This window comes from Rhinopithecus bieti, unplaced genomic scaffold, assembly GCF_001698545.2.
Source record: "Rhinopithecus bieti isolate Rb0 unplaced genomic scaffold, ASM169854v2 scaffold_36869, whole genome shotgun sequence".
Classification (NCBI taxonomy): domain Eukaryota; kingdom Metazoa; phylum Chordata; class Mammalia; order Primates; family Cercopithecidae; genus Rhinopithecus; species Rhinopithecus bieti.
This window is the reverse complement of record NW_016815448.1, coordinates 528,002-549,672: the sequence shown is the minus strand read 5'-3', so window position 1 is coordinate 549,672 and position 21,671 is coordinate 528,002. Positions and strand designations below refer to the sequence as shown.

At 55.9% G+C, this 21,671-nt stretch overlaps 1 protein-coding gene and 1 long non-coding RNA gene across 2 annotated transcripts in view; one reads left to right on the top strand and one right to left on the bottom strand.

Moving 5' to 3' along the window:
* Positions 1-457: 457 nt before the first annotated feature.
* The window catches only part of RAPGEF3 (Rap guanine nucleotide exchange factor 3), a 39,846-nt gene continuing 18,632 nt past the window's right edge, over positions 458-21,671 (bottom strand). Inside the window, exons 3-28 of the mRNA XM_017853130.1 lie at positions 17,978-18,031; positions 17,785-17,891; positions 17,449-17,570; positions 17,098-17,266; positions 16,395-16,479; positions 15,985-16,045; positions 15,796-15,872; positions 15,453-15,599; positions 14,881-14,993; positions 14,516-14,604; positions 14,108-14,214; positions 13,771-13,908; positions 13,603-13,685; positions 12,919-12,958; positions 10,038-10,119; positions 9,581-9,727; positions 7,559-7,656; positions 6,965-7,090; positions 6,692-6,873; positions 6,356-6,446; positions 6,192-6,242; positions 5,199-5,286; positions 4,478-4,542; positions 4,007-4,061; positions 3,832-3,903; positions 458-3,494 (exon numbers count right to left, since the gene is read on the bottom strand). Coding sequence (XP_017708619.1) covers positions 3,376-3,494; positions 3,832-3,903; positions 4,007-4,061; positions 4,478-4,542; positions 5,199-5,286; positions 6,192-6,242; positions 6,356-6,446; positions 6,692-6,873; positions 6,965-7,090; positions 7,559-7,656; positions 9,581-9,727; positions 10,038-10,119; positions 12,919-12,958; positions 13,603-13,685; positions 13,771-13,908; positions 14,108-14,214; positions 14,516-14,604; positions 14,881-14,993; positions 15,453-15,599; positions 15,796-15,872; positions 15,985-16,045; positions 16,395-16,479; positions 17,098-17,266; positions 17,449-17,570; positions 17,785-17,891; positions 17,978-18,031 — 2,568 coding nt within the window. The 3' untranslated portion in view covers positions 458-3,375. The remainder of the gene's footprint in view (positions 3,495-3,831; positions 3,904-4,006; positions 4,062-4,477; positions 4,543-5,198; positions 5,287-6,191; positions 6,243-6,355; positions 6,447-6,691; positions 6,874-6,964; positions 7,091-7,558; positions 7,657-9,580; positions 9,728-10,037; positions 10,120-12,918; positions 12,959-13,602; positions 13,686-13,770; positions 13,909-14,107; positions 14,215-14,515; positions 14,605-14,880; positions 14,994-15,452; positions 15,600-15,795; positions 15,873-15,984; positions 16,046-16,394; positions 16,480-17,097; positions 17,267-17,448; positions 17,571-17,784; positions 17,892-17,977; positions 18,032-21,671) is intronic.
* On the top strand, positions 4,549-8,354 carry LOC108515950 (uncharacterized). Its single transcript, XR_001881681.1, has 2 exons — positions 4,549-4,799; positions 5,603-8,354. It is a non-coding gene; the product is annotated as an uncharacterized LOC108515950 (long non-coding RNA).

The following is a 21,671-nucleotide window of genomic DNA, read 5'->3' as shown; positions in this document are numbered from 1 at the left end:
TCTTGCTTTGTTGCCCAGGTTGGTCTCAAAACACCTAGCCTCCCAAAGCATTGGGATTACAGGCATGAGCCACTGTACCTGGCCTTTGTCTTGTTCACAGAGCCCCTACAAGGCCTATAGTAAGCATGTGAAAATAAAAGGATGTGGGAATGGAGAGAGGGAAAAAGGAATTTGTATGCTTGGGTCTAATCCTACAAAAGAATAAAATGCCGGGATTCAGGGAGCTGTCATGGGGAGTGCTGGGGGCATGGGGAAAGGGCATGGCTGATACATATCCAGTTACTTCACCTGTCTACCCTGCTATTAAGCAGTTATGTGACCTTGGGCAAACCTGCCTGTGCCTCAGCTTCTTTGACTGTAAAACCAGGGTAAAAATACCTGTAGTACCTATTCTGTCATCAGGATAAAAATAAGATAACGTGAGACAGAGTGAAGATGAAAGAGGTTGAAAACACTATTCAAGTCTTAACCTATTACTATCATGGTAAATCTTGTGACTATTGGGAAGGAGAGCAGCCAGAGGCTGAGGGCTGTTGGGGACACAAAAGCCATAAGGCAGCGTGTGAAGGCAGGCATGCCCCCACCCAGCTCTAACTAAGTGCTGAATGGAGGGGTATGGGGAGCCGGATCTCAGGCTGTGCCTGCCTTTTGTTCAGATGGAGCCTGGGAGAGAGGGGACAGCTGGCTCCAGGCGGAGATGTTGAAGCAGCAGAGGGTGCTGGCTCCACTGACCACTCCACCCCTTCTGTGGGGAGGCGTGGCCCTCCCTGGTGTGTACCCCACAGTACACACCAGCCTGCCCCAGGCCTTCACAGGGAAGTGGAGGGGAAGGAGGAAAGGAGAGGGAGATGTGTGTGTAACAGTGACCTCCCTCTGTCCTGTCCTGCCCAGTAGGACACACACGCAACCATTCCTCTCTGCTTGATCTCCTTTCAGGTAACAGAGGCTTTTTAAAGGACTGATGTAGGGCCACACTCCCTTTCTTCACACCTTCCTCTCAGCAGTCCCATGAGCCCCTCCTCCTTTCGTGGCCTTCCTGCAACTGAGACACAAAATGGGAGCCCCTGTACACAGCCTGGGCTACTAGGGAACACCAGAGGATGCCTCCTGCCCCACGCCACCCCATGCCTGGGCAGTCAGGGAGAGAGAAGGCAGCACAGTCTCCGAGCATGGGGCCACTGTAACATGGAGCCTTTCCCTGCTTTTGGGCTTCCTGTCCTCTGGGAGTGGCCCGGCCCCCTGGGCCGCAGCTCTTCTGGCTCCCAGAGACTGTGTCCTCTTGCCTGCCCCGGGCACCATTCTCCTGGCAAGGCCTCTCCCAACAGGCTCAAAAGGCATCCTGCTCAAGAGACTGGGGCAGCTGGGAGGCCGCAGGGTGGCTGCAGGGTAGTCTGGACTGTAAAGCTGATGGTCCAAAGTGGAGGGAGAAGTCCCATCAGGACACAGATGTGACCAGAGGAGAAATGCTGGTGGAGGACACCAGCCCCCATAGTGCTTGGTTTCTGTTGTGTCGCTGGGCTGGGCTCACCCTGGAGTCTGAAGGATGGTGAAGGGCCGCAGCTGGCTGGCTGGCTGGCTGGCTTTTGCCGAGACACCAGCAGACAGTGGGTTGGAAGAGAAGAAAGCCCCTGGACTCCTGACTCACCCAGGCTTGAGCCTCCTGTCCTGATTGCTTAGTTCCGGATGCTTCTGTGCTTCTCCTCTGTCCCCACCCAAGGCAAGGGAACTGGTTTGGTTACCACTGCCATCTGCTCCACCTCAGTCTCTCCCTCAGCCCTCACCTGAGGCAAGGCTGCCCCACTACCAGACCTAGATAGCACAGGACTGCCCTTGGCTGTCACCTCTGCTACAGAGGCAGGAGCTACTGTTTTATGTGTTTGTCACTAAGTGCTGGATGGCGTTTATCATATCTGGCTTACAGGTGGAGAAGGCAGAGAACTGTTCACTGACTTGCTCAGATTCACTTAGTGACCTGAGGTCTAAGCCCAGCTGTGCTGCCTCCCTGCTAAAGGCTCTGACCCTTTCTGGAAGCAGGGGGCCTGTCTGTCCACAGCCATCGGGCTGAAGTGCAGAGGGGCCAAACCAGCTGCCTCCAGACGCCCAAGACCCTGCAGCCTCAATACCTACTCAGGGGTCATGCCAGGGGCCATGAGGTCTCTCTCTGGCCAGACAAGTGCCTCCTGCTGCCAGGACTCAGGGCAATAGTGAGGCAAGAGGGTAGAGTCCCTGGAGCTTCCTGGGTGAGCTCTGCCTTGCAGGAGGGGTCCTGCAGTAGCTGGTTCCTAGGGGAAGTGCTGAAGGGGAAGGGAAGAGAGGAATTCATGTGACCAGAGCTTGCTGGGACCATTCTCAACACTGATGATAAACCCTGATTTCCTGGAAGTCTGTCAGGCCTCAACAAGCGATGGGCTCTCCGTGGAAGTTTCAGCATTGTTTCTATCACAAGCCACCCCCAGAAGACCCCAGAAGCCTGAACACCACCCAACAGGCCAGGATGAGCTCAAGTGTGGAAGAGCAGGGATTGTAGTAGGGAGGAAGCTGCCAGTTACATCTGGACTGTAAAGTCATATTGGATCACCATGGAGGAGCTTATGGTCACCCTGTCTGGCTGCTGACAGGGGCTCCAGGCTCCAGCCTGGAGGCCAGAGCCCTGTGGCCAGAGCCCCGGAGGCCCATCTGGGTGGCATCAGGATCTTGGACCCGGCCTGGCCCGTGCCCAGCATGGGGCTGCTTCTCCTCCGTAGCTCCTTCCCGAAGGGCGGGGCCTCAGCCTCCCTGCCACGCCCCCTCCAGGCTGGCCTGGAGCACACTACTATGTTGACAGTAACAATAAAGCTCCTCAGGGACCACTGCACAGGCTCGCAGCCCCGCAGCCCCACCGCCCGATGTTTATCTCAGATGCTGTGGAAAGAAAGCAGGGGGCCCCTGCCCCAGGCCAAGGCCCTGCCCTTGCCACACATGGTACACACATGCAGCCTCTCTCTCTCTCTCTGTGTCCACTGTGAAAGCAAACTGCAGGCCTGGCTGGACAACAAAGCCAGAGGCACAGAATCTGGAAAACACCTGGTGTGGAGAGCTCTCTATTGCACACAACGTCCCAGCGCACTCCACTCTCCACCCACTCCTGGGGCCTCTCTGTCCCCCTTTCCTTGGCCTTGGGTCATTCCTTATTCCCGGCTTGGGTCCACTCCAAGGTCCTCCTTAGCCGCCAGTCATCACAGGGGACGGCTGCCTCCACGCTGCCTGCTCCAGGGACTCGAGTCCACTCCACAGAGAGCCCTGCTCAACTGTGGCCAGCCTGTGGGTATCTTGGCCCGGCACGCCCTGGCTTTCCAGGCCACAAGTGCCTGCTCCAGCTCTAGTCCCAGCCCCTCGTCATGGCTCCAGCTCTCGGGAGAGGCGGGAGAGTTCCCGCTGGTTGTCGATGACCTTCAGCTGCTGGACATAAGCCCAGGTGCTGGCTGGAGTCCGGGTGCTCAGGGACTGCTCCGAGCCTGGTGGAGGAGAGCGGTCAGGGAGGCACCAACACCCCTTTGTGGAACCCAACGTTTCCCCCTCCAAGGAGCCATATCACATCTGCCTTCTTGCCCTCCACCACCCACCAACCACTTCCCATCACCAATTCCTAAAGACGGCTGTCCCTGCCCACCCCACAGGTGAGGGGACAGAAGAGTCCTGTGGCTCAGAGCACAGAGTCTGAACATTATCAGCATCATGTATGGAAGGGCCAGGCTCTGTGCCTGACACATGGCAAGTGCCCAGGATGTGCCAGCCATGGGTAACTACCATGAGGACTCCCTCCCCGCCCACCCCACACTGCCCGCCACTTACATGTGGAAATCCTCGCCACCTGGCTGTCCTCGTGGAGGTGGGAAACTCGGCTTCTGAGTGGTGAGAGAGGCACTGGGGGGGGGGGGGGGGAGGGGTCACAGAGTCAGGGCCACCCTGGATCCTCACAGAGGATGTAGGGTGGGGGACTGCCCGCCCCAGGGACCCGCCCTCTCACCAGGGTTGTGGCTTCGGCAGTGGTACAGCATCCGCGCGGCTCTGGCCATCATTCTCTGTGGACAACACCGGGACATGAGCTCTTGCCTGAGGGAGAAACCCTGTCCTGCCCTGTGCAGCAGCAGGGAGGCCAAGCTCCCTCTGAACCAAGGATAAGGGACTGTAAGAGCTGGGGTCATGTGTACTTCACCCCAGCGGGGACCAAGCAGAGGACAGGAGGCAGAGGCTAGGCGACAAAGGCTTAGAGAGAAGAGGGCTGGAAGGGCTCTTGTTGAATTGTGAGATGTCTGAGGCTGCCACCCTGGCAGACCTTCCAGTTGCAGTGGAATAAGGCAGGGGCTATTACACAGTAAGTATTCATCCTCATATTATTCATAAGAAGTTTAAGCCGCCTCCAAGCCCTGCCCCTTCCCAGGCCACAGTCATGTCCCCCAACCTCTGTTAGTAGTGAACGCCTGCTCCCTGAACTCACCATCTTCTCAAAGTTGATGAGGTTCTCCACTAGTGTGTGGTTTCCCTCATGAATGAAGGTCATGTCTGCAAAGAGACAGGTTTTGTTCATAGGTCCCCAAACTTCTGCCCTCTGTAGCCCAGAAAAGATGAAGGGCATAACGGCTCCCTTGGGCCTACCTCACCCCATAGAGCCCCTGCCTCTGCCCGCTCCAGGCCCCAGCGGCATTTCCTTGTATCTCTCAGGCCCTGAAAGGCAGCCCGAATTTGTCTGGATGTCTGAATTCTTCCAGCCTAAGAACTCCTAATTCATCTCTGTGCTCCCCGAGGCATCAGTACTTGAGGTGTAATCTCTCCAACAGTGTGAGTGCACACACAGATAGGTATGGGATGGGGGATGGAGGCAAGAAGGGGGGAATGGAGGGATGGTGGTAGGAAGCAAGGGATGGAGGCAGAAAGCAGGGAATGGGGGATGGAGGCAAGAAGGGATAATGGGGGCACAGAGGCAAGAAGGAGGAATGGGGGGACGGAGGCAGGAAGGGGAGAATGGGGAGACAGAGGCAGGAAGGGGAATGGGGGGACGGAGGCAGGAAGGTGGGAATGGGGAGACAGAGGCAGGAAGGTGGGAATGGGGGGATGGAGGCAGGAAGGTGGGAATGGGGGGACAGAGGCAGGAAGGTGGGAATGGGGGGACAGAGGCAGGAACGTGGGAATAGGGGGACAGAGGCAGGAAGCCCTGTTACCTTTGAGAAGAAGGGGCATGAAGGGGATGACAGGAGGGGAGAGCTTGGCGAGGGCCAGTCGGTACACCCGGTGGTTCCATGAGGGATCCTAGGGGAAGAAGCCACACTGAGGGGGTTGCACACAGCATAAGCCACCACAGACCCCACCCAACCAAGGAGGGGCCACATGCCCATCCCTGAGCAGGTGCAGAGGCCCCAACTCAGCCTCTCCTCAGCCCCAGGTTTCACCCAGGCTCTGTCACAGGCGAGCATGGGGCTTCCAGTCTCCCATTAGCACTGAGAAAATTCTCAGCACTTAGAGGGGCCCCAAGTTTCTTGGAAAAGTCTGTCTCTGTCATCTCTCTGTCCCCTTCTGTCCCTGTCTCTCTCTGTCCCTCCCTCTCTCTCCCTTTCTCTCTCTGGAGAGTAAACTCCTTTGAACCCCTTGAGCCCCACGAGGTGGATTTTCTCTGAAGAGCTCCCAGGCTATGCTGATGAAGTACCTCTTCTCTCCTCTCCAGAACAGTCGAAACCCTCAAAATCCTCAAAAGTTCCTGGAGATGGGAGGTTCCACCCCCAAGTCTTTCCTCGCCTCTTCTACAAGCCCCTCGGAGCTCCTGAGGGGCAGACAGGCCCTGGTGCACCATGGGCGCTCCATACCAGGCCCTTGGGCTCTGGAGCCCCTGACGCTGCCCTGGTACCTCAGACCCCAGGACCGGACACCCACATGCTCCAGCCCAGTCTTCACACAGGATCTCCTGCCCCCATGCAGAGACACACACTGAGGGCCAGAGTGCACCATGCAACCCCTATCCTAGTGCTGAACACCCCCTCCTCAGCCAGCTCCCCAAACTCACAGGCCAGAGCTAGGCCCTGGGCCAAGGTTGGGAACCCTAAAAGTGACAAAGGACAGGTATAGGGGCTGTGGGGAAGCCAAGAGTGAGGATGTCTGGAGGGCAGGGCCGAACCCAGCTGATCCTAGCAGAGCCAGGCCAGGCAGGGCTGAGCACTCACCAGCAGCCTCTCCAGGGCGGAGTATAGCTTCCGGACTTTGTGTGGCAGCCGCTGTGAAAGGGAGGCAGATGAGCAGCTGCTCTGGGGGAGGCCCAGCCCCATCCAGCACTCCCAGGAGGGCCTGAGGCCTGACCTCAGGAGGGGGCCCTCCAGACCACACCTACCTCCCAGGTGTGGGCTAGGCGGCTGATGGCCGAGTTGCTGAGGCCAAACATGACGGCAAAGAAGGAATTGAGATTCTTCTGCTCCTTGAGGCTGTGAGCAGAAGACCCAGAGACCCTCAGGGTAAGGGAAGCAGCCACCCCCACAGTGCCCCCAGACAACAGCCAGGCCAGCCTCTGCAGAGACCCAAGCTGGATGGGGTGGGAAGGCAGAGGCTCCAGGAGACCCAGGGAACAAATAGGGTGGCAGATTTGGCAACATACTAAGCAAAGAGGGGGGTTTAGGAAAAGGTAGCCCAGGGACTCTGGCCACGCCCCACCCGCTGGACAGGGACTTACTGGGCCGCCAGCTTAATGAACTTCCTGAGCAGCTGGGCCCGGGGGCCGGGCACCGGGCAGAGACACAGCTCGGTGGCCACCCAGTACTGCAGCTCGTTGAAGCGGCGCATGAAGCGCTCCAGGTTGGCGGTGGTGACATCCCGCAGATGCTGGGGGCCCAGCACATAGTAAATTAGCTCCACCTGGGCAGGGGCAGCAGGTGAGGTCAATGAGTGCCGAGCCGAGCCAGGCCTCCCGCCGCCTGCTCTCCTCCCCCAGCTCTGCCTCCCACACCTGGTGGATGCTGTTGAAGAGGCTCCAGTCGTGGTCCGTCAGCTGGCCTGCCAGGTCCTTGGCACTCACCAGGTCCAGCCCCTCAGCAGAGCCCACAGTGGGCCCCAGCTGGTCAGGGTGTGGGGTCTGCGGGTGGGAGAGTGCTCAGGGGGCTGCCTGAGGAATCCAGGGAAAGGCACAGGGTAGGGGGAGAGGGTTGGGGCAAGGACTCTATGCTCATGTTAGCAGGAGGGTTAGGAGGGCAGGAGCGGCGAGTAGAGGGTGTCTAGGGGCTGTAGCAGCTGGAGGATAGGGCTCCCCAGTGCTGAGACCCCTCCTTTTAGGCTCCTGTCTCCTGAGGAACCCCTAACTAGGGCAGGTCCTCCTCTTTCTCCTTGGGAGCTCCCAACCAGTGCTGCCAGCCCCTGCCCTGCACCATCTTGGGAATTCCCCCATCAGCTGAAGCCCACTCCTTCCTCTGTGTGCTGAGGACCCAGCAGCAGCCAGAGCCAGGCCCTTCCTCCCTCTTCTCCCTGGGACCCTCCCCAGAATCCACCCCTTCCAGGCTCAAAATAGGTCTCCTCCCTGGGCCCTGGCACCCTGCCTGGTCCCTACCAGCTCATGCACTTCCTGTGGGTTGACAACAAAGAGCCGCTCATTGAGCCCCAGAGATGTGGCCACACCACGGGCATCTGGCTGCAGGCCAATGGCATCTGCAAAGACAGCAGTGGCGGCCTGGGTGGGGGAAGGGAGGGAGGCCAGGGACCAGCTGGAGGACAGGGTGGAGGAGATGTTTGGGAGGCTGGGAGGTTGTTTCTCCTTGTAGCGGGGTTGAAGTCCTGGGCAGGTGCTCAGAATACACAGGTACATGTGCCCACGCAGCCACGCTGCCCAGGAAAGCACATCCAAGAGGATGAGAAAAGATCCTCAGTGAGTCAGGAAGACCCTGGGCAGGGTCTGATCCTCCCTCAGCCTCACTTTCCTCCCTGGTAAAATGGAGACAATAAGACTTGCCCTGACTATTTCATAAGTCAAACAAAACAATGTATATAAATAGTAGCTATAAGTACATGCTATGTATAAAAGCCCTTTGAAAACTGGGAAGTGTCTTACATAAGCCTTGGTGTTGATTTTCATCAGCTCCTCATGGACTGACTGGGACTGTGCTTGAGTTCCCAGTCCCTACAGCAGTGGCCTCCAAAGTAAGGTACATCAGATCATTCATGTGCCCGGGAAAAATATGAGCTCTTCTACTTACATTTATTTTTTTCTACCTGCTTTGCATTTCTACTCCATCAATTTCTATTTTATCTATCTTTATTATGATATTAATGTAGTAATATATGTGTATTACTTACAAACAAATATTCACACAGTGGGGTGTGGGTTTTAATTAAATATTGGTTATTGACATGGGTGTCAATCCAAGTGCTTTGGCGATCAGTGCTCTAAACAGTGCCTGGCACATAGTAGGGTCTCAATACACATGACCTTTGGGCAACTGCAACTCACCAGATGGCCAGCAGAGGGCAGTGCTTCCCAGGGCAGGGCACACAGGTGCCCTTCAACACTCCCCACTTACTGAAGGGAGAAGGCTTTTCTTTTCTCATTCCCACTTCTTGAACGCCCCTAATTCTTGTCTGCCCTGGGGTCCAGCTGTCAGGCCCATGCCCTCCGCAGAGAATGGTGGTTTTGAATGTTCCAGGTTCTCTGGAGGCCCATCTTAATAATCCTGAGCCCACCATGTTCTCAGCACTGACTTTGTGGCAGGCCCTGTGCTGCTTTACACACATTAGCTCACTTAGTAGCCATTACAACCCTGTGGTAGATACAATTACAGTCCTCATCTGACAGGTGAGGAAATGCAGGCTCAGAGAGGTTAAGCAACTTCCCCAGCATCACACAGCTAGTAAATGGTGAGCCTAAGATGCCTTCACACGTCTGGGAGTCCACAGTCTATGCTCTTAACCATCAGGCTGACCTGTTTTACCTGCTGTGGTATCTCCAGCTCCTAACATATTGCTGGCTCATAGCTGATCCTCAAAAATGTTTGCTGAGTGACTAAACAAATGAAGACTACCTAAGTTGCAAGACGAGCTACTCTCACTGTGTGAGCTTGACGAATAGCTCACACCCTTTGAGCTCCATTGCTCTGAAAATAGGATAAAAGTACCTGCACCTCATGAGATTGTTATTATTTCCTATTAAGTGACTAAACACAAATGATGATAGTAATAGCAGCTAATAGTTATGTATCATTATGTGCCAGGCACCATTCTAAATGCTTTCATAGATGAACTCATTTGATCCTCACAGTTCCTCCAAGGGGCAAGTACTCCTAGTATTCCCATTTTACGGATGATAAAACTGAGCACAGAGAGATGAAGTACCCTGCCGGAGGACACACAGATAGCGAGCTAAAGGGCTGGTGCCAAATGCAAGAAGCAGGTTCCAGAGCTCATGTTCTTACACACTGCATGAAATGCACTTCGAATAGATGCACTCCACCTCCCATTAATGCTAGCCATTATTCACACTGAGGAAGACGAGAATGATGACAATGATCTTGACTGGGGGACCTGGGCGCACATCCGACGGGCCACCCTTCCTTGGGGTCTATCCAGGGGCATAACTCACCACCTGCAGAATTGACCTTCACCAGCACCTGCCCCTTGGTCCAGCCATCCTCCTGGGCCAATGCCGCCATCACCTCTCTCACAGACGCTGTCACAGGCAGCTGCAGGGTCAACACTGAGTGGTCTGGCAGGCAGATGTCATAGGAGACTAAAGAGGAGACCAGACTGAACTGTGGGAAGGGCCGCCTGATCTCTACTCCAGGAGGGAGAGGGCAGTTATTGCAGTAAGGGTGGGAGGGATCCCCAAGAGGCTGAGCTGCAGGTGGGGAGGCCCTGAGCAAAAGAAAGGGGTACAGGAGGCAGATGTGGCCAGCAGCCTGGAACACAGACCCTGAGGAGTACAGCATGCCACCTTGGCCCAGGCATACCCAGGTCAAAAGTGACGACAGCAGGACAAGAGAGGCAGAGACAGCAGGGTGCAGATGTCAGGCTGTGCCCGACTGGCTCAGACCACCAACCTTTATCCCCAACTCGGATGGCACAGCTGCTGCCAGGAAGGGGCTCGTCCTGGTTGGGGAGCCAAACAGGCAAGTTCCGGGCCTGGGAGGAAGAGGAACAAGAAAATAAGACTGGGAGGACGAGAGGAGAGCGTGGAGGGAGGGATTGTGAGGGCCCTGTGTCACCAGGAGCACGGGCACCACACAGCACTCACACCACCAGAGGGCTCTGCCTGCCACATTCACCTGAGCCCAGGTACAGCACCTGGGACCAAGACTCCAGGAAAAGACACACCATGTCTAAGGGCGGGGCAAATCCATGCCCCTCCGCATGTGTGCTTCTGCCTCTGCCAGATAGGTCCAGAGCAGTTCTGATAGGAAAACCCTTTAGCTGTTGACTTGGATTTTTTTTCCTTTCCCTCCAGCTACCATTTGCTACAAGCCAGGCATTATTCTGAGGATCTAAATATTCACAATGCACCTTTGACAAAAGTATTATTATTTCCATTTATGGATGAAATAAATGAGGCTCAGAGAGGTTAAGTAACATGCCCAAAGCCACACAGCTGCTAACTGGCAGAGTTGGAATCCCTCCTGCTCCTTTCCCCCTCTGTGCTCCAACACTGTGCCAGCGGCCCTTTCCCAGTCCACAGCAGGGATGCAGTGCGTGGTAACCACTGCCAAGCCCCTGCTGGTGGGGCAGCACCTGCCGGGCAAGGCTCCTGACGCAGGTTCCCCCTCCCACCCTGCTTTTTTCCAACTCTGGTACTGACTCTGTCCCTCCTCCCAGCTCTGTGTATGGCAGATCCTCCAGGTTCAGACCTCAATCCATTGCTCTTCCCTACATTTCCACATCTCAGGGCCCCCTGCAGAGTTCCTCACTGCCTCATATGTCGCCTGTACATGGGTGATTCCCAAAACTACCAGCAGTGCTGAACTCTCTTCCAAACTCTGGTCTCAAACACCCCCTGGATCCTTCCACATGAGTGATCCATTACCTCACACTCCATATACCCATCGGATCCTTGCATCCTGCCTCCCAGACCACTCTGCTCCCCGGCCATTCTCCCAGGCTCCAGGGTCCTCCATACTTCCTGTAGCTTGTCATCTTGCTTTGAGGATTCTTCTTTGAAATGGGTCTCCCATGCCCCCTCCTCCCCTGCCCAGGCTAATTTCAGTTCCAACTGCCCACGAGGCCTCACTCCTTATCTACTCCAATGGCCCAACTATGCTCCTCCTCCTCCCTCCCAGGTGCCTCCAACCCTCCTCCTCCAGTCTGCCTGACCAGAGCCCCGTGAAGCTCCCGCCCTCGGCTTCAATGGCGGCCACTAGTCTACTGGAGAAAGCCCAGGCTCTTTAGCTGACCTATTCAAAACACAAATCAGACTTTGCCAACCTTGGCTCAAACCCCTTCAGTGGTCTGCACTGCTCTTAGGACAAAGATCAGACCCCCTGGCCCTGGCCCATGGGGCCCTGCCCACTTCCTGCCTGCTCTGGGGTCCTGCTCTCACTCTGGCTCCTCAAGGGATCCTCCTCCTGGGTTCCCTTTCCTCCTGGGTTCCCTTTCCTCCTGGGTTTGCCTGCCAGGTATCCTGTTCTTCCTCCACCCTCGCCCCCTGCAGCTCTCAGCTCCAGTAGTTGCTTACATGGGCCACTTTCCCTGAATTTGCACTGGAGTCGCCTCTTCCCCTCCCATTTTCAGGAGCCGACTCCAGTTGGAGGAGCCGACTCCAGTGCAGATTCACGGAAAATGTCCCGTGTCACTGCACATCACGGGTTGTTTAACTGCTCTGCCCCTTGCCTGACTGCAGCCCCACAGGCCAGGGCCGAAGTGCAGCATCAGCACCTAGCACAGTGCCCAGCCTGCGAGGGCGAGCCCACATCAGTCTCTGAGTGTCAGCCAAGAGCCAGGCAGCATGTGAGCAAGGAGAAGCGGAGGTGGGGGCCCGCAGGAGGGAAGTCAACCCTCCAGTGGGATAGGAGAGATACCAAAGGACAGAAAACAAGTAGGCAAAGAAAACAACTCCACCTGGAGAGAGTGCTTTGAAAAAAATCACAGAGGACACCACGGCAGAGTGTGGTGGGGAGAAAGGGGAGGGTGTTCCAGATAGGGAGATGGGAGGGGGCCTGTCTGGGAACCCAGCATTTGGCTGAGATGAGAACAAGAAGGATCCTGTCAGGCAGAGCCAGAGGAAGACACTTCCAGGCTAAGGGATAAGTACAAAGGTCCTGAGGGGATAACAGGCTTAGCCTTCGGAGGAGAAGAAGCCAGTGAGAGCCTCCAGCAGGCAGAGGCTGGGACGCACAGTAGGGTGGGAGCACGGGGAGCCTGCTGGCCGGTGAGGCCCTTGGATTTTATTCCCAGTGCAGCTCTCCCCACCACCAACCCAGTCTACCTTTCCAGTTCTTTCTCCCACCATTCCTCAACCAAATCCTGGCTGCAGTCACATCTTCTCGTCCCCTCTTTGCTTCCCTTTAAGCCCCAGCTGAGAATGGCCTGGGGCCACCTCTGACTTTCCAGGGAGGGGCCTTGCCTTCCTCTGAGCTCCCATAGCACTGGCCACCAGGAGCCCTGTGGGCCTCAGAGGCCAACTCCAGCCACTATTCCTCATCTCCCAGGCTCTACCTGTGGGCATGAATTACCTCCCAAAAGGAATAAAAGGCCCATGGAGTCAGGGAGTGGGGGAGGAGGGAGACCACCTTAGGCCTCTGCGCCTCCGGGCACGGCCTGGCCCAGGGCACCACATGCAGCAAGGGCCCTGTGAACACCTGTCACAGACTCAAGGGTGTGTTTGTGGGAGGAGAGCTTCCCACGCACACAGAGCCCCTCAGGGTCAGGGGGTGAAGGAGGGGCCTGCAGTCCAGGAGGAGCAGAGGAAAGAAGCTGGGGCCAGGCAGACACCTTCATCTGAGGAGATGCATTCCCACAGCCATTCTCCAACCTGCAGACAAGAGAGAAGGGAGGTGAGCAAGCCCGGGTATTCCTGGGCCGGCAGCACAGAGGCCCTTGGGGCTCTGGAATCCCCCCGGCCCTCACCAGAGGTTCAGAGGTAAGCACGACCAGGTAAGTATCACATAAAGAGGGGCAAACACGGTCTTAAAACCAGGCCCCTGGACTTTGTGATTTTCCAAGGCCAGGAGGGGAAGGAAAAAGTTAAAGGCAGATGGAGACCCAGGGTTTCAGATCAAGTGCTGTTTCAGATGAGCTCCCCACCCCCCTGAATCTCAGCTGCTCCCGTGGGAACACCTGCAAGGGTGAAGGTAAAGTCTAGGAAATGTACTGGGCGGGGCTGGCAGAAACTGGCACTGAGGGTATTTGGTAATAAATGCATGCCCAATGGAGGAAGTGAGAACAGCAGGTACACTCAGGATATGAGAATGAATAAATGAATGAGTGCATGATGCATGAGAATGGATGGACATGTGGCGTGAGGGTGAACAGCAAGGGGACTGATAAGAACAAGGAATTGAAGTAAGTGGTTCAGCCTGGATCTGAAGCCAAGTGCTTGACTCCAGAGCATATGCTCTTGGTCCCCGTGGCACTGCCAGTTATGGAAATGACAAATTAACGGAATCAAAGCATCACCTGTGGTGTCGCCGCCTCTCTGGCCACTGCTCCCTCAGCAGGTTGCTGAGTCGGGCGTCCCTGCCCACCAGGTCTGAGAGTTTCTAAGAAGAGCCAAGATACACTGAGATGGCTGTAGCTGCGTCCACCCCAGGCAGCCCAGCCCTGCTGTACCTCACTCCCAGGTACCTGGAGGAAGCTGGTAGCCACAGGGTCAGTGTGGAGCATGGAGCCATACAGGGCCACCCACTGGCTGACCAGCCGCAGGATCTGCTGCCTCTTGTTGCAGATGTAGGTGCTGCGCTCCTGCTCACTGCCACCCGCCAGCTCCGCAGGCAGGTGCGGCACCAGTCAAGCGGAACCACAATATCCAACCAGGGCCACACCACCTGAGGCAAAGGGACGGGCAAGGGATGCCAGGCCCCAGGCAAGCTGGGCCTGGCAGCAGGCTGGCATTTAGAGGACTCAGCACAGCCACGCTGGTAAGATTCTCTCAACCCTATGCACCATCCTATCCCCTACGCACACCATCCCCATGGGGGCTGGAAGGATATTGGTGCAGAAGGGCGGCACAGAGTTGGGCGCTGGGCATGAAGACCCTGTGGGTCAGGAGGAAGTCGCTGAGGAATGTCTCTGTAGGACAGGGTAGGGGGATGGGAGGAGGCTTCAGAGGCCAAGTCTGCTGAGCACAGGTGTATGGACAGATGGAAGGACCCTTCCCCACATCCCACCACCTGCAAGGTACCAGCAGTGTCCAGCCCCTGTGATAGTGCTCCCCACTAAGCCAAGAGCACAGGTAAGAGGACTTATTGCCAACCACTGTACAGACCAATCCAGCATTCGGTGAGGTCAGATGCAGGGTACCTGGCTCTCTCCCAGGCTGCATGGACCACCCAGTGAGTCAGAAAGCAGGCAGGGTGTCTCTTGCCCTTACCTGTTGGGTCATGAGCACTGGAATCTGGTCCCATGGCCTCCAACAGGAGCTCTAGGATCTTCTCTGGGGTGCCAGACATCACTGTATACCTAGCAGAAATGGCCAATCTATGGCACTGGTGCCACCACTCCCCACTCCCACACCTGAGCAGACATCAATAATCAATTACATCGTTTTTCTTGATTAGCCAGCCCTGTCCCACCTTAGGGCGGGGAGGAGACTGACTCAGTGGGTGCATCCCGGTCCCTCAATACCTCTCCATCGACGGGTGGTCAGAGGGCAGGGATATGACACAGGGGAAGGGAGCAAAGACTGGGAAATGAAAGGAGAGACAGTGTGGAGAGGGAGCATGGCAGGTATGTTACCGGTTCCTGCCTGGGGTTGGGGGTCGGGATGGGCCGGCGCCCTGAGAGGCTCTCTCCAGCACCAGCACCACTTTGCCATGTTCTTCCAGCCGCATGGTCTTTGCCTCCACATCCTGGAGAAAAGGCCACACCCCATGCTCAACACATGATGTTCCAGCTTTAGACTCTCTCATCTACCTCCTTCATTCCAGCCCCTAAGCCCCATGAGGGTCCCACAGGGACCCACAGCCCTTCTCCCACCTCCGACTTTGGCTCCACCTCCTCAGCCTTCCCTTCCTTCCATGCATCCTTCCTGCCCCACAGCCTAGTCCCCTGCCCCATGCACACCCATCCTTCCCCTGGTCTCCCACACTGAGCCTGAGGTCACTGGTCTCGCTGAACCCCTGCTGTGCCCTACAGGCTTCACCTTCTCACACATACCCAGGGCCATGGTCCCCACTGCCAGCCGTCATAGCCCAGCATCTCCTACCTGCCCTGCTTCTTACAGGCCCTCTGCTCTGGTCCCTACTCCTCGCCCCACATCACTTCTCTGGACAAACGGCCCCTGCCCTCCCCGACCCCAGCAGCAGCACCTTGATGATACGGTTGAAGTCCTGCTTGTCCACACGCAGGAAATGACAGTTGTCTTCTCGCAGGATGATGGTGGCTGCCCGGGGTGCATCATTCACCAGAGCCAGCTGTCCAAAGTCATCTCCCTCATGCAGGGTGGTCACCAGTCCCTGCAGCCAGGCCTCAGTCTCAGCCCACCCCTGCCACCCCCAGCCCTTGCCAGGGCAGACCCAGAGCAGGAAAACAACCCAGACAGGAGACACAGAGGGTCAGCAGCAGTAGATTAACAAAGGCACTACCCATGAGGAACGGACCAGGGAGCAGTTAGGACCCAGGGCACTGGGGCGGGGAGGAAGGAGGGCTCACCTTGCCGTGGGTCACCACATTGACAGATCCCTTCCAGATAATGTACCACGAAGTGCCCTTGTCCCCCTGGCTGAACACTGACAGAGGCATACCTCAGACCAGGCCCTCCTGGCACCTACCTCTCCTTCACACATCCTTCTGCCCATGTCCAGGCCCTGTGCCTGGCTTCTTGTGCCCTGCTGGACTTACACACGGTCCCTGCCTTGCTGTGTGGTTCAAAGAGCAGAACAGCTGCTAATTCTCGCTTCACCTGTGTGGTGGAGATAGGAGAGTCAGCGGTGACAAGTTCATATGCAGAGCAGCCAGGCTTTTGCTAGGGATGTGGTTAGGTCCAAAGACACAAGTGCTGAGGGACAGAGATGTGGCCAGGTCAGGCGTTCCCAGGATTTGGCAGGAGACAAAGCAAGTGGAGAAAATGGGCTGAGAGAGGCAGAAGGGTTTTCAGATAGAGTAGTGCTGGGGGCAAGAAATCAGACTGAAAATTTCCAGCCATAGATGGAAGTGGAGAAACGCCCTCTGGCCCAGCAGTTGAGTTTCAGGGAAGTCACAGGAAGAGGAGATGCCTGGGACAGGGCAGGGCTGGGAGGGGCGGGACTGACTGAGTTGGAGAGGTGGGCTACAGCCTTGATGTGCAGCAGCTCCTCAAAGATGAGGTCCAGCTCTTCATCCGTGCGCTGACCTGGGCTGCAGGGACAGGAGGGATGGGAGCACACCATGAATTGTGGGCCCGCCAGGCGCAGGGAGCCACTCCACCCACCCAGCCGAAGCCCAGACGGTGCCTCAGCAGTGATGGTTATCAGCAGAGGCTAACCTTTACTGAGTGCGCACATGTGGCAGCGCCTGTGATGAGCATTTTGCATGCATTGTTTCACAACAAGCCTAAGGAGCAGTTCAATTATCCTCACTTGACAGAACAGGAACTAGCATGGGGAGGCTCAAGGTCACCCAGCCAGTAGCCGGTCCAGCTGGAATTTGAACCTGGACCCACCAGACTGCAGTTTCCAAAACTCCCTTGCTTTCAGCCACAACTGTATCTCTGAGTGAGAAGGGTCCTCAGATATCCCCCTGCCCCAACACCCGCATTTACAGAGGGAGAAACTGACTTGGGGTCGGTTTGGGAGTGTGGAGGGATCCAGGTCACACAGCGAGTCCATGGCAGTCAGGGCCACGGGCTTCTGGGCCAGCCAGGTTCCCTTCCCTCCACAACAGGTGAGAGATGTCCCCAGAGATCAGTGTGAGAAACCATGGAATCTGAGTGCTGTGTGGGGTCTGGGGTCACGGGGTACAGGGATTCTGACTCACGGCTTTCGAAGTGCCACAGTGAGCAGGGCATCAGGCCCCCGCTGGGAGAGCAGGGCCACAGCTTCAGCCAACTCCTCCTCCATCTCATGAGCTCCCACGGACTCGGGCTCGGGCCCGGGGAACCGGTAGAATTGGGCATCTCGGTCCTGGAAGGCCCAGTCGTGTTTCACTGGGGGGCAGAGGCCCAGGTGTGGGGGAGGAGAGGAAATTGAGGCCGTGTGGGTACGAAACCCCACAGCAATGCCACCCCTCAGCACTCCCCAAGGAATGCCTGCTTCCCAGGACTGCCCTGTCCTGTCCCCATCACTGCCCAGCCCAGCCCAGGGCACCCCACCCTGGGCTCGGGCTCACCATGGCAGAGGGCACCTTCATCCAGCAGCACCTGGCAGATTCCCACAACTTGGCTCCGGGAATGGACCCCAAGTCCCAGGGCCAAGATCCCATCCACCAGCTCCCGGCCAGAGCAGCACTGCCTATGGAAGGTAGAAGGGGACAGGCCAGTGGAAGGAGGGTGGCAGGGAGAGGGAGGAACTCTGCATTAGAAAGGCACCCTCTAAGGCACCCTCTAAGGCCCAAGCCTGGTTCGTCCCTCTGCTAGAAGCAGGGTGAGGCCCAGGTGCCTGAAATAGAGTGGAACGGAGAGGAAGCAAGGAGGCTGGGCAGGGATGCAGCAGGGCCTCCACTCACCGATAGAGCCTAAGGTGGTACTTCCGGTCTCGGATGAGGTTTGGGCAGGTGGCCAGCAGTTGCCGATGCAGCTGCCTCCCAGCCCTGAGCACCCGCTCTGTGGAGGCCTTGGAGGGAGGAAGGGCACAGTGGTTCAGGCTCTGAAACTCTCATGGTGCTGCCTGTCCCAGCTCCAACCCTCCCAGGCTTCTACCTGCTCCAGGGTCTCGCTGAAATCCAGGGACTCCTCGCTGTTGGTGAGTGGTGTCTGGAGGCAGCAGGGAAAGTGTGCACATCAGTGTGAGGCCTTCAAGCCCAGCTCTTGGACACCTCCCCTCCCCCATCACTTCCACCCTTGCCTAGGCCCCAACCCCAAATGCATCCATGTGGCCATTTATTCAGCAAATAAACAAATATTCACTCAGCACCCTGTGCCTTGGCCATCGCCTCTTCCCACCCTGCCATCCTGATCACCAGACCCAACCCAAGGACTGCCTCCCTACAGATGAGGGCCCCAAGGCACCCATTCTGCTTACTCAGGGCCCAGGGGTGCCCACACCCCCAGGTGAACTGCTGCTGTTGGGGGAAAGAAGTGAAGGGGCTGAAAGAAGCATGAGGACATGAGATAAGAAGGCCCGTGAGACGGAAGCCAGGATGTGAGCAGCTCAGGAAGCCTAGGAATGACCGCTCCTGGGCTGGGGTCACAGGCCTGATCCCCAGCCAGCTTCTGTGCCCTTCCACAGACCCACGAGCAGGTCTCTTGCCATCTCTGGGCCTCAGATCAGCCTGGTAGTTAAAAACACAAACCCTGGAGCCAGGCTCCTGGATTCAGATCTGCTCCCCGACTGATTGAAGATGTGACCTGAAACAAGTGATTTAACCTCTCCCTCCCGACCTGAGTTTCCTTAACTATAAAATCTATAAAGCACTAATGATACCAACTCATGAGGCTTTGGGAGAATTAAATGAGCTGCTACACGTCGAATGTTTAAAGCATTGCCTGGCATAGAGCTGTATGCACATGTTAGCTAGTACTCATCTGTGAGGCATTAGGGTGGGGCTGCTTGCTGGAAAGTGTCTTTCTTCTCTGAGACATTGCTAGCCCATGCCCTGCAAGAGTGAATAAGTCCTTGGTGGCACACAGGACTGGCTCAGGAAGACGCACTTTGTCACGGAAACACTGCTTAGTAAGGATTCCCTGCCCTTGGTAACAAGCCATTTGGAACTCCCAGGCCTGTATACCCTGGAATAATGGCCAAGACAGCCCCTCACAACCCTTCTTTTCCTGCCACCTGAGAACTGGGGTTTATGGGCATCTCTGGACAGGATGCTCTACAGTCTATGAGCCGTCTCAAAGAGCTCACTGTACAGTTTACAAAGCACTTTACAGTTTACAAAGCACAACCACCCCCTTGATTGCATTGGATCTCATGTAAAATAGGATCAGATGTAAAATAGGCAGAGCAGGCATTGTCTGTTCTCTGTAACTTACGAGGAAATAAAAGCCTGGAGGTGAGGTACCTTGTGTAACTCAGTCGCACACACTTGGGACAGCCAGACAGCTGTGGAGAAGTTCAAGTTCCCACCCAGAAGTGCTCCCATTCTCAGTCTCCCCACACCCACCCCACCTATCCCTTTCCTCTCGCCTCACCAGCCCCCTCTCTCCTAGCTTCCCATCTGCCCTTGGGTCCCTGAAAAGGACCTGCTGGGGAGTTGCAGTACAACCAGGCCTGGTGCTGGCAGGGACCTGAGCACAGGCATCTTGGCACTGCGTGCCCAGGCAGAGGCCTGAGGTCTGGCATGCGCAGGCGCCTGGCCCAGGGCTGGGCGGAAGTCACTAGGTGTCCCAAGGGTATCCCTGCCCGGGTCATGGGGCCGAGCCCAGTGCCAGACATAGAGCCCTGGAGACTTAACGACAGGAAATGAGGAGGAGGAGGAGCCAGGGAAGGGAGGAAGGGGAGGAATGCTACCCAGCCAGCCCCCTGTGTAGGAACAAACAGTGCCTGAGTGCTAATGACTTGTTGTTGTTCATGTCAAAATGCCCAGGTGGCCCCAGTCCCTGCCCCAACTCCCATTGGAGCCCACAACACAGGCTCCAGCACCAGCCCCCTTCCTGGTATTATTCTGACCTGGAAGAGGGCACATTAGGAGGGGAGGTGCTGGGTCACATGGCCAGGCTGGTCATTTCCTGTCCTTCCCCAGGGGATGAGCATGCAGGTCAGAGAACAGGCCCTAGCCCATGAGCACGGAGGAAGGGACCTTAAGGAATCCCTCTCATTTTGACAAGGAAAGCAAAAGCCCAGAGAGATCACACAACTATTTAGAAAGGTAAGATTCTACTGAATAACTCTGCTATTGGTGCTGACCCCAGAGGTAGGTATTTGTTTCCTATTTCACAGCTAGAGAAAAGAAAGCTCCAAGGTTCTACAACCTGCCCTAACTGTTGGTCAGTAAGGGCACCAGGATTCATACCTGTGTCTGTCTGATTCCAAAGGCCATGCTGTTAGCATTACACCCTACCGTCCGTCTCCCATGATGCCTATCCCCATGTTTCCTCAGCTTTGTGCTATGGACACAGACAGTAGAGGTATTCTGCCATCAGGCAAGTTCCGTGGACAAGTAAGTTTGGAAACCACTGGGTTAGACAAAGGTAGATAGGTTTGTTACTCTACCCTTTCCGTGCCCCCAGGATGTCTGTGTGCATGGCAACCTTCTAGGATGGCGTGGAGAGAGGGCTGCTATTCAAGGGCAGTGGTCAAGTATACGGGCTCCACAGCCAGATGCTTGGGTTCAAATCCCAGCTTTTGCATTACCATCTGGTTATGTGAGCTCGTGCTGATTACTGAAGTTCTCAGTGCTTCAGTTTCAGTCTGTAAACTGGGGTTGATGATAAGAATAGTACCTATCACATAGGGTTATGAGGATCAAAAAGTTAATAATATAAAGTACTTGGAATGGTGCCTGGATCATAGTAACCACTTAGTAAATGTTAGTTGACTTGATCAGATGTTATTATTTCATGATGGGCCCTATTACCAGGACACAGTGAAAAAAAAAAAAAGCTATACCATGTCAGTTTCAGGGTTCTCAGTTGGGAAGAAGCAGCTGATATGGGTCAAGGTGAAGGTCCTCACCCACTACCTCCTCTCCTTCCTGAACAGAAAGGTTTCAGGGTGGAAGAGGAGGCGCCAACTCCCCTGGCACCAGCACTGTGGCCTGCCCCACCCTCACTCCCTGTCACTGAATGTCAGAGCCGGGCTGGAGAGACAGGCACAGAGCCAGACAGCCTGGGGACCTGTCAGACCAGTTCCCTTGGGCCATAGCTAACGTGTTAGGCTAAAGCTGCTTGTGGTGGGACAGGGGAAGGGTGCATGGGGTGAGGTGATGCCTTAAGGTGTCAGTGTTACTATTTGTAGCAAGAGAGAAGTGCAGCATGGTGGTTATGTGGTTATGAGCTTGGACTCTACAGCCAGATTGCCTAGGACCAAAGCCCAGCTTTGCCACTTAGCAGCTGCGTACCTCTGAACCTGTCACTTAACCTCTCTGTGACTTCGTTTTCACATCTGTAAAATGGAGATGATGACATTAATACCTATCTCACAGGGCTGTTGTGAGAATTATTTGATATGATAAAGGTAAACCACTTATAATAATGTCTGGCACATAAGTACTGTATAACTATTAGCTGCTATTATTTGGACAGATTGGATGAAAGTGTGTTCTCTGAGTTACGAAATAGGGCCACTTCCCCAAAACAGTCGCACAAAGAGAATCATCTCAGACTTCCCTGAGCTAATAGAACCCACCAGAGGTCACTGATTTTGCCCCTGCCCCGGACATCAGACAAGGTCTCACCTCCCCGCTCATGTTTTCCAAAGATGTTCTTCCATTCCATTCCACTGTCACCT